Here is a 10,608-nt window from a genome sequence, read left to right on the forward strand (position 1 = left end):
CTGCTCAAGGTGATACAGGAGATCATCTGTTTCTACCTTCACAAGCTGAGTGATCTACTGATCTATCACAACCTACTTACTGGGCACCACTGCTTCAACCACCGCCACACGCTGCCTCTTGAAATAGAATATTACATTTAAAGCACTTCAAATAAATCCTTTTCAAATCCTTAGAAAAATGTACGAGCAAATCTTAAAACAAACAAACAATCAAATAAAATAACACTAACTTAATAATATCATATAAAGTTATCTACTGTGTAATATAATAGAATGTGGCCACTCTCTGTCTTATATTTCATTTTAAAGAGTCATTTACCTGTAAAACCTCCATCTGCGATATTAAACATGAACTTGGCCTTGTATCCATTTTTCTCTTCCTTCCTTGTCTCGTCCATTTCATCCAGAGTGTCTTTGTCGCCATTCAACCGACCTTCTAACGCCTCATCGCACTTCACATCATCTGCAAAAAGCCACACCAGGAGCAGAGTGGTTTATAAAGGGCTGAAAGACAAAATAGATTCTCTTCTGGTTCTTTGGTTTGTATACCTGGCTTATTTTCCTTGTCTTCATTTTTCCCCAGAGAAGACTCAGGATCTCCTTTATCTGAGGGCTTCTCCGCTTCTCTTCCAAACTCCACTGAGGATAATAGAACCATCCGGGTTAATAGTAAAAAGCAATATTACGGAGATAAAGAAGAGTAATAAAATGTGCAGCCCATCATTATCATGCATGGCTCACTTTTAGGTGAGGTTCGACTGGGTGACAGCTCTGTCTGTTTCAAAGCAGACTCTTTTGCGTTGGCAGATGGCTCTGTCTTTGTGGAGGGTGACTGGGTTCTGTCCCTCTCATCTCCACTTCTCTCCTCTGAGACGCCCTTGCTCTCTTCACTGTCAGCTGCCTTCTCTCCTGCAGATGCCAGCTCCGAACTGGAAGCCTGCTTGGGGGGGGATCAGGCAGGGTAAAGTTGGTAGAGGGCAAAGTTTGTTAGTAAGTCTGACAAGGAAGTCTTCTGGGCACGGGGAGGCATAAGTTACACCATAATGAGCCAAGACAATAAATCAGAACAGATTCAAAGTGATGGTTAGTGATTTAAAATCTATAAATAAAGACTTACTTCCTGCTCGGACGCTTTCTTATTATCTTGCTCTGTCATCTCTTTGTCCTCAGAAGAACCCAGGAGAGACTCATTCTTCTCTAAAAACAACAAAAAGTCACACTTTGTTCTCATTTTAAGTAAAGAAATGAAGAGTGTCATTGAAGACTGTGTTCTGACCTGGAGGGGCTGGGGTGCCGGGCTGCATCATAATGGGACTGGCTGGTACGGGGGTGTTGGGATCAGAGGACACACTTTCTGTCAGTTTCTTCAACTCCATTCCGATGGGAATCAGATCTGGAGAACTCAGTTTTCCATTCACATGTTCAAACTCTTGCACCTAATGAAAAAAGAGATTTGAGAGTGTCAACTTTAATGACAAGAAAATTCCTGACATCACACATGGTGTTTCCTTAGCTTGAATGTGGAATCCAGTCTTAAAAAGGAGGCTCCAGTTTGTTGTCGCTCCATGTTACCTTCATTGAAAAGCTTGACCTTACTTATACCATTTCCCTATTGCTAAAAAAAATTTTTGGTGCCTTGTGTTGACTGATGCACCTTTTTCCTGACGAGGGACATGACTCCGATCCTGGTGAGAACATGCTGACGGGACAATCCCTCTCGTGGAACTCCATCAGCGAAGGTCTCTGCTCCATCGGCCCCGGGCTCACACAGATGTCGCATGAACAGAGACACATAAGCCCTGATGAGAAATACATTATATAAGAAGGAATGAACAGTGTGAGCAAATACATCATTTGTAGTTTTCAAGAGAGAGCATATGGGGGAACCTTTTGTAATTATTTAATAAATAAAAATTATTATTTAATTATTTATGTAATATTGTGTAATAATGTATAATGATCTTCTAGTTTCTACTTGTTTACAGTAAAACCTCAGCCTGTTTAGTTGAACACAAGATTGATTTATGCGCAGGAATTCAAGAAAAACAAAGATTTTCCTCAACTGTTGTTTGTTTTTTTAACCGTCATCTGCTGCCACCTAGTGGAAGAATAGTTCATCGTTAACATATCGTTTTACTGTGAATGGTTGTCTCCATACTTCATGATGTGCTGCATAAAGGACAAACTGGGGATCAAACCAGCAAACATGAGATCTTCTTGTAGAACAAGATTACTGCCAACTTTTAAGGGCAGACTTCCCCAAACCAAGAGGCAATAAATAATAAAAATAATGTGGCCTTACCTGAACTCACGTTCACTTTTCCCTCTCAGGTCTCGGACCAGCCAGTGGGAATTGAAGGCATCCTGAGGAGGCATGCCCCAGCGCATGATGGCATTGACAAAGGCTTTCCTCTGTCGGGCGTTGAACCCCAGGACCTGGTAGTGAAGAGTGTAAGGTCAACAGATGGCAGCATTAGACATTTACTTTCACCAAATCAATTCATTCATCATAATTTGTCTTTTCCTTTTCCAAACTAAAAAGAAATTCAGAGAAATGGAATTTCAGAATTTCAAGAAGCAGGTTGTGACCTGGTGAGAAGGACATCACCCAGAGTATTACAGATTTCGAGAAAATATCTTTTTTACTGTTCTTTAAATATGTTTTTTATAGCTCTTGGAACCTTTTGACTAATCCTTGTTCACATATTCAGTACAAACCTCAATACTGCCGCCTACACGTGCCAGTAAAGGTGGCAGAGGTTTATCTTTCTCATTCTTCAGCTGGCGTCGAGACTGTCTGCGTCCTCCTACATCAGATAAAATCAATTTTTTAAAAAAGAACAATTTTGCCCCCATTTTTACTTCTGTCTTATTTTCAGTACAGGTGTAGAGCGTTTTAAAGCCTACCTTCGGGCCTCTCCTCGAAATCTTCGTCCTCATCCTCGGACCCCACGGAGTACTCCGACTGATTGTCTGAAAGATCATCCTGCCACTCTGAGCCACACATCAAAGAGAAACAGTACATTGTGTTCGTGTTTGTGGGTGGCCACCTGAGGGCGCCATGGCACTGTAGATTACTACAGACCACTGTAGCTGTTTTATTGTAACCTCTCTTGGCCTCTAGCGATGAGGTGAGAGTGCACTTGTCCTCCACTTAAAAACTGAGAGTGCACTCAGAGCTGTGAATGGCAGCAAAGAGCAGCCAGCAGCTTTATACACACAGGGTGAAGATGTATAAGAGTGCCAGGCCAGTTCAACGCAGCCACCTGTGGACCTTACGCTGAGTGAACTCTAATGATTCAGTTTTCCCATTTTCTAAAAAACATGAAGAGACAATAGGACTTCATGATCTAACAATAATGTGTAAAGATGAGCCGCACAAAACAAGACCTGTGAAAAGATGTTCTAACAAAAGAGACGGGTGTAGCAACTGAAGTCATTTACTTCAGTTGTGCATGTGTCAAAATTATTAGAGCAGATAGGTAGAAAAGACCCTGAGACACAGTTAAACTCCAAAGAATAAGAGAATGAAAAGGTCATCGCAGATCAAATCTCATTATAATGGAATATCAGCTTCCACTGATCTATTATATAACGATTATTACTGAGTGATGGAGCAACTCAAGTGTGCGGATATCACTGAAGACAAAAAAGATTATATAAATCAAACCCAAGTGGCCTCTTCATTGAAATTATGGCTTATTTAAATAAGCTGTTGACTCACCTCCCACTTGATCAATGGCTTGCAAATCCCCCCTCAGGGGGCGCGCAGCTATTGCAAGGATAATTATTTCTTGTTTGGATATTTTCTTTGATTGTACCACAGGGGGCTACTTCCAATGGTTCATGTTTTTATTCTCTTGGTTCAATGAGAAAAGCAGGTTTATAGAAATCAGTGTTCCAAATTAAGTTAGGCATAAGAGTGGATGGGCCAACAACAGTCCTATTTACAGAAGGGGGCGCTGCAGCAAAACTTAGGGAGCCACTAAATTTGATGAAAATAACCTTTAGCCTCTGTCTACCAAATATCTTTTTTCTGGCCTGTAAATCCATTAAAATATTTAATCGCAATTAAACGCATGATTGTCATTTTTCAACTCAAAATCTATCACACACTGTTATCTCTTCTTAATATATCATGATACAAATGTATATTTTTTATTCCTCTTATAAATGTGGGAGTTGACAAACAAGTTTACTTAGTGTAAAAGTCTGTTTACTGTTGATGCAACAAACAGAAAAAGGACAATGACAAATATGGACCAGAAAAAAGTCAGTAGTTCTACATCTACTGTACATGTCCAGAGTATAATCTGTCAGTGGTTTAAAGCTGATTAATTTTTTGTATGAGCCAAAACATGCGTCCAATGATTGCATCTTTAATTCTCAGGGTCCAGGGACAAATCACAGAAGGTATGGATGTAAATAGGCCGTATGAAATGGAAAAGAAATGTCAAAAGTAATTTGAAGGAATTTGGTGTTATTATTTGTTATTGTGTTAAATGCAGATTCATATTTCGGTACTAAGTGACTGGAGCATTATCTGTGTAATTAAGGTGATGTATTACTGTGTTTGCCCAGGATACACCCTGAGGTGTAGGTATAAATAAGCGACCTGTGTCTGTCCACCAAGCCTACCTTGATCTTCCTGGGTCGTGTCGTTGTAATTGACCTGCTTTCTGATGCGTTTGCCTTTCCCCAGGTTTCGAGCTAAATCCTCCTGTTGCTGCTCGTAGTGGTGACGGAGCAGTTTCTCCCAGTAGTCCGGATCCACGTTCTCCTCCTGCTTGATGATCTCTCTCTCCACCTCTTCCTATAAGTGGATTCAAACCAATCAATGCTCTTCAGTAAATAATGGGTTAAAGTGGTTGGGTGTGTACTGCAGGTTAATATAGGTCATTACAGTTGACCTCTCACCTCTCCATCCTCTTCTTTCACCACATACTGGGCCACCTTAAAAGAACTCAGGTACTCGTTCATGTTCTGAATCTCCGTGTCTTCAGTAGCGTCCTGGCTGCGGTCCAGCAGCTTTGAGATGGCGTCGTCATCATAGTGAATCACGCTGCCCTCTTCACCGTCTTTAGTGTCGCCTGTCAATGAGATGTTGTCCATCACTCACTGTTTAAGCATCTCATCCACAGACTATAAAACTACTTGATATTTTAAAGGACATACTGTTATTTTGTATAGTATATATGTATAAGTATTTAGTGAGTAACTTTTAGGGAGGCAAGGACTTGGAGAGGAGCAACAACAACACACACCAGGCTTTTTAAAGAGTAGGGTTAAATTGCTCACAAGATGACGTGCTTCAGCCGAAACATACCCATGGTTCGAGCTGCCTCCATTTCATCTTTGAAGAGCTCCTCTGTGCCAAATTTGAGGATATCATCTAGTTCCTGTTTGGACATGGAGCCCGTTTTGGAGCCCAGCCCAGGCCTCACCACCAGATGGGTCAGCATCATCTTCCTCTTGGCCACCTGAGTGATTCGCTCCTCCACCGAGCCCCGTGTCACAAAACGGTATATCATCACCTTCTTGTTCTGGCCAATGCGGTGGGCTCTGCTAAAAGCCTGGAAAAGAAACAGGAAACGGTGTGGGAGGGTGACATGCAAACAGATCACACTGTGCAACAGTTATATGCAGGTGTCAAGTGTGAATCAATACTTGAATGTCGTTGTGAGGATTCCAGTCAGAGTCGTATATGATGACAGTGTCTGCACTTGCAAGATTGATCCCCAGACCTCCAGCTCGTGTGGAGAGCAGGAAGCAGAACTGCTGAGCTCCAGGTGCTGGGATGGAAACAGAAGCACAGAGGTGATGTGTGTGAAGTGTGTGTGCGTGTTTGTGTGCAGACATGCAGGGAGAAAGATGTGCATCCTCACAAACTTACTGTGAGAAGTTATGAATTTACAAACTCACCGTTGAAGCGGTCGATGGCCTCTTGTCTCAACCCACCAGTGATTCCTCCATCGATACGTTCATATTTATAACCCTCAAACTCCAAAAAATCCTCGAGTAGATCCAACATTTTTGTCATCTGTTTAAAATAAAACCAAATCCATACTAATGAGATGATTATATTCCAACGTTTTGCAAAAGCTGACGTTACCATGAAAAATCCAAACGTGAGATTGAGCTGCCCTTTCGGCATTTCATGGTTTCGGATCAATAAGGCATTTCAGTCGACACAAAAACTGTTACCTGAGAGAAAATGAGAACTCTGTGTCCTTCATCCTTGAGTTTTTTCAGCATTTTCTGAAGCAGCGTCAGTTTTCCTGAGGACTTCACCAGTAAGTTTCCATCATAAGAACCGTTGGGTAACACAGGAGCCTCCTGCCAAGGAGAAAAATCAATTCCAGGCTTCAGTTGTAACACTTGATACATCATATAAGTGGCTGCACTAACAGATACAGCCTTACCCCAGCGGCCACGGGGAACAGGTAGGGATGGTTGCAACACTTCTTCAGGTCCATCATAATGTTGAGCAGAGAAACTTGGTTTCCTCCACCTTTGGAGTTCAGAGCCTCGAAGTTCCGCGTCAGAATAAACTTGTAATATTTCCTGAAGGTCAGACAAAGTCAGAGAGGATGCCATAAAAAAACAAGCTTTTGTGACTGAAGTGTTTCTAAAATTTCTACATTAAATCCCCTAAGTCACAGAGAGACTGGTGAAACATTCTCTCTTTTTTCCAGGACCGACCAAACTATCAAGATGTCTTTGAACTGTGAACATCACAGAGGTCATAAGACATGGGTCAACAAGGCAAATGCAGCCACTACACCTACTACCACGTCCAAACACTGAAAGTAACTATAATTCCTACTATGTTCCCGTGAGGGTTTTACTTTTGCATGGGACTGAGCTCCACCCTGACGATCAGCTCCGTCTTTGCGGGCATGTTTTTGAAGACATCAGCTTTCAGCCTCCTCAACATGTGTGGCCCAAGCAGGTCATGGAGCTTCTTGATCTGGTCCTCCTTGGAGATATCAGCAAACTCTTCAAGGAAGCCTTCCAGGTTGCTGTGCATAAAAAGTCACATGTATTGATGTAAATAAACCTCTGATTTCTTCAACTGACTTGATGAATAAATGAAGGACTTACTTGAATCTTTCTGGAGTGAGAAAGTTGAGCAGGTGGAACAGCTCCTCCAGGTTGTTCTGCAGAGGAGTTCCAGTCAGCAGCAGTTTGTAGTAGATTTTATACCCATTGAGAATTCTGAAAAACTGGAGAGGAGACAAAGACAACTCAACATAATAATATTTTTTAAATCTGAATTATTAAATTACCCCACTGTGTGTTCATCTTGTGATCTTTGATCTAAGGTTTAGCTCTGTTTTGAGCTGTTTACCTTTGACTGGTTGTTCTTCAATCTGTGGGCCTCGTCCACCACCAGGCAGGCCCAGGTAATGGAACCCAGGATGGCTTGATCTATAGTTATCAGCTCATAAGATGTCAACAGCACATGGAACTTGATTGGAGTGTCCTTCTACCATATGATTAAAAAAAAGAAACGTTTAGTTTGTTACAAGTGTTGAGATAACCAAAACATTGTGGAGTTTATGAAAATGTGTGTGTGTGTGTGTGAGACGCACCTTCATACGAAACACTTTGCGTCCAGATTTGACAGCACTGTCTTCGAAAGTGAACTCGTTCTCCCTGATGATTGCCCTGCTGTCTTTGTCTCCGGTGTAAGTCACCACGTAAAAATCTGGAGCCCACATTTCAAATTCCCTTTCCCAATTGATGATGGTGGAGAGGGGGGCACTAACCAAGAAGGGTCCCTTGGAGTGACCCTAAAAGAGAGAAATAGCAATAAGGCAAACCAGTTCTGATAAGAAGAGACTGTGGCTCATGTGGATCAGTGTTTTAATCCAGGAGAACTTAATCTGGATTTATGTATCACAACTTTTTACCCGGACCAACCTAAGTGTGAACACTGCAGTTTTACTTTACAGCCGTGGATAAGTCACAGACTCCAAATAACAACTCCAAGGGAAATTAGAAGGAACGGTGGTACTTTATAAACTTTTATACCCACAGTCAGGAAAACTAGTTTAAGCTAGACAGATCATTCACCAGCTCACGATCCAAGGAAAGATGTCCTGAGTCTCTCAGTTGTGCCTCTCTGACTTTTAATTCTCATGAGCCATAAATCCTAGTTTTTATGTCATCCAGCCGGTTTTCTAAGTCATAAACACTGGATAATGTCTGCTCTACTGTACATACAGACAGCGATAATAACACAGTAACACAGTTGAACCCTTAGCTAATCTTGGGCATGTGCAGTAATATAGTTGATAACATGTTAAACTTGAATCAGTTTGATAATTGGGTTTAAGCCAATAAATGAACCCATATTTGCAAGAGGTTCCTCACAATAGCATGTGAGCTAAAAACAGCTAATTTGAGCTAATGCTAACATATTGGTCTTGTCAGAGTATGAAAATGCCACTAATTTTCAAAATGTGTTCCACCATAATTTCTAGAAAATGATACTGTAGTAAATAAGGTAATTTTAAGTGGGTTTACCATCAAAAAGCAGCTTAAATGGAAGAAGTTTAGGTAGCCATAGCTGCAAGCATCTTAACTGGAAGAAGTTTAGGTAGCCATAGCTGCAGCAGTAGCAGCTACCACAAAGGCTAACAAGAAGACGCAAAACATGAACATTTCTACTCAAGAGCTGTTTAAAAATGTACAGTAAGACGTTCTACACGGACAGGCCAAGACAACAAAGTAAAATAGCATACCAAGCTAAATGCTAACGCTAAATGCCGTTAGTTCTGTTTGAGAATGTAGTGGAACTTTAGGTTAAACTTTGAGATGCTTTTATTCTTTTTACACAAATAGCAGATTGATGAAGAGTCACAACGGTGGCTTTGGTCAAACCTAAATCTCAGCATTTCTTTTACATAACCAACATAAATAAAGTAAAAAAACTTTTTGGGTTTGTGTAGGTGGTTGGGTCTCAGTGAGTTATTTAGCCTGGTGTTCTAGTTACTGTAGGTTAGGACCACTTTCTAAAAACTTTTACTACCCAACCCTAATTAAAAAGTTTTCGTTTTGCACTTACCTCTTTGTAAAGTGAGTAGAGAAAGACTATCGTTTGCACAGTCTTTCCCAGGCCCATTTCATCGGCGAGGATGGTGTCTGTGCCCTGAGCCCACGAAAACCGCAGCCAGTTCAGACCCTCCAGCTGGTACGGGTGCAGTGTCCCTCCAGTGGCATTTATGTACCAAGGCTGATGCTCAAACTTGATGGTTGGCTGATGATGTGAGAGTCAAAAATGTATTGTGATGCATTTTGTTTCCACAGTTTGACAATTAAACACTATGACAAACACATTTTAATATTTTCTGCTTACATCAATGATGGGAGCATCAGGAGGAACTTCCCGTTTTGGATGGTCCTCTTTGAGTTTCTGTACTTTTTCAGACATCAGGGGGCGCTGGTCCTCACCTAAAATTTGCTCTCTGAGGAAAATGTATAATTATATGATGACTCAAACACTTTAAACACAAATATGACTTAGGTGTTAAGGAAAATTAGACTTTTTAAAGAAATCTTAACCAAACCTGTGGTCCCAGTAAGAGGCTTTGTGACCATCATATTCTGGGATGTCGAAATCATCCATTTCCCACGTGCACTGGTCATAGGGCAGGTCTCTCCACTTGATCAGGTAATGCACATCACCATCCCTATCAAAACTACAGTGAAGAAAAGGTAGACTCACTGCTTTGGTGTTATACTGTACACACAGAACGATAGTTATGTGCGATTCTGCAAGTGGAGCTATTCTGTGATAATGCTGAGAGCATCCATCACCTGTGGTTGAGCACTCGGTGAATGATCATCCACTCAGGTTTGATGCCGTAGCGGTAGAAGCGCTCCTCCATCACAGCGTACTGGGGGTCCTTGCTCTTCCTCTTCTCACTGTTGAGCTCTTCCTCTCCTGAGCCGTAGTCATACGGCGGAGGTTCGTCCATGTCGTTCTTCCGCTGGTAATTTCGATACATGACCGTGTGGTACAATTCCAGCTGCACAGATAGATACACAAGTCCGTAAAGTTTCAAAGACAAACCAAGGGAAACTCGCTGGAAAAAGTGAACATTTAGAAAAACTTCTATTAGTACTACTTCAAACTGTTTGCCCTGAAAAAAATATTATATTGAATGCTACAGCACTGTGTAACAGAAACAGAAGAGAAACAGAAGCTCATTCCGCTCAACACTAAACCATTTGGACAATCCTAGGACAAACATTTTCTTTTCCATGACTTTAAGTATAAATTTGTGTTAAATATCTAAACGCAAAAAGATAAACAAAGTAAATGAAAATGTTTACACTGCACAGTACTGTACACCTGGAAACAGTTCAAAAAAGGCTTTCGAAGTGTTTAATGTAGAAAAAATCATGGACATTGTGGCCTTGGAAGGCAGATACGTCGATGTGAAATTCTCAGAGTGTCTGACCTGCAGCTCGCTGACCCAGGAGCAGTGCCAGTAGGAGAGGCCGGCCCATTTAACAAAGAACTCCCTCTCTGGGCGACCTTTGAGCGGGGCCTTGGTCAGCGGATCATTGGGTTTGCCGTCAGGGCCTGCGGGCAGT

The 10,608-nt window shown here is 41.6% G+C and overlaps 1 protein-coding gene across 1 annotated transcript in view; it reads right to left on the reverse strand.

The window, feature by feature from the left end:
- chd5 (chromodomain helicase DNA binding protein 5) overlaps window positions 1–10,608 on the reverse strand; it is a 35,155-nt gene that overhangs the window by 8,943 nt on the left and 15,604 nt on the right. The window contains 25 exon segments of the mRNA XM_017036724.2: window positions 320–463; window positions 550–639; window positions 742–937; window positions 1,118–1,197; window positions 1,277–1,436; window positions 1,655–1,799; window positions 2,303–2,436; window positions 2,719–2,807; window positions 2,908–2,994; window positions 4,639–4,813; window positions 4,918–5,090; window positions 5,327–5,573; window positions 5,668–5,792; window positions 5,923–6,040; window positions 6,205–6,336; window positions 6,423–6,564; window positions 6,849–7,022; window positions 7,105–7,226; window positions 7,352–7,489; window positions 7,596–7,796; window positions 9,074–9,265; window positions 9,365–9,473; window positions 9,576–9,707; window positions 9,826–10,037; window positions 10,473–10,608. The exon segment at window positions 10,473–10,608 is cut by the window's right edge and continues 36 nt beyond it. Of these exon segments, the coding sequence (XP_016892213.1) occupies window positions 320–463; window positions 550–639; window positions 742–937; window positions 1,118–1,197; window positions 1,277–1,436; window positions 1,655–1,799; window positions 2,303–2,436; window positions 2,719–2,807; window positions 2,908–2,994; window positions 4,639–4,813; window positions 4,918–5,090; window positions 5,327–5,573; window positions 5,668–5,792; window positions 5,923–6,040; window positions 6,205–6,336; window positions 6,423–6,564; window positions 6,849–7,022; window positions 7,105–7,226; window positions 7,352–7,489; window positions 7,596–7,796; window positions 9,074–9,265; window positions 9,365–9,473; window positions 9,576–9,707; window positions 9,826–10,037; window positions 10,473–10,608 (3,653 nt within the window).

Source organism: Cynoglossus semilaevis, chromosome 11 (assembly GCF_000523025.1).
Source record: "Cynoglossus semilaevis isolate Cse_v1.0 chromosome 11, Cse_v1.0, whole genome shotgun sequence".
Classification (NCBI taxonomy): domain Eukaryota; kingdom Metazoa; phylum Chordata; class Actinopteri; order Pleuronectiformes; family Cynoglossidae; genus Cynoglossus; species Cynoglossus semilaevis.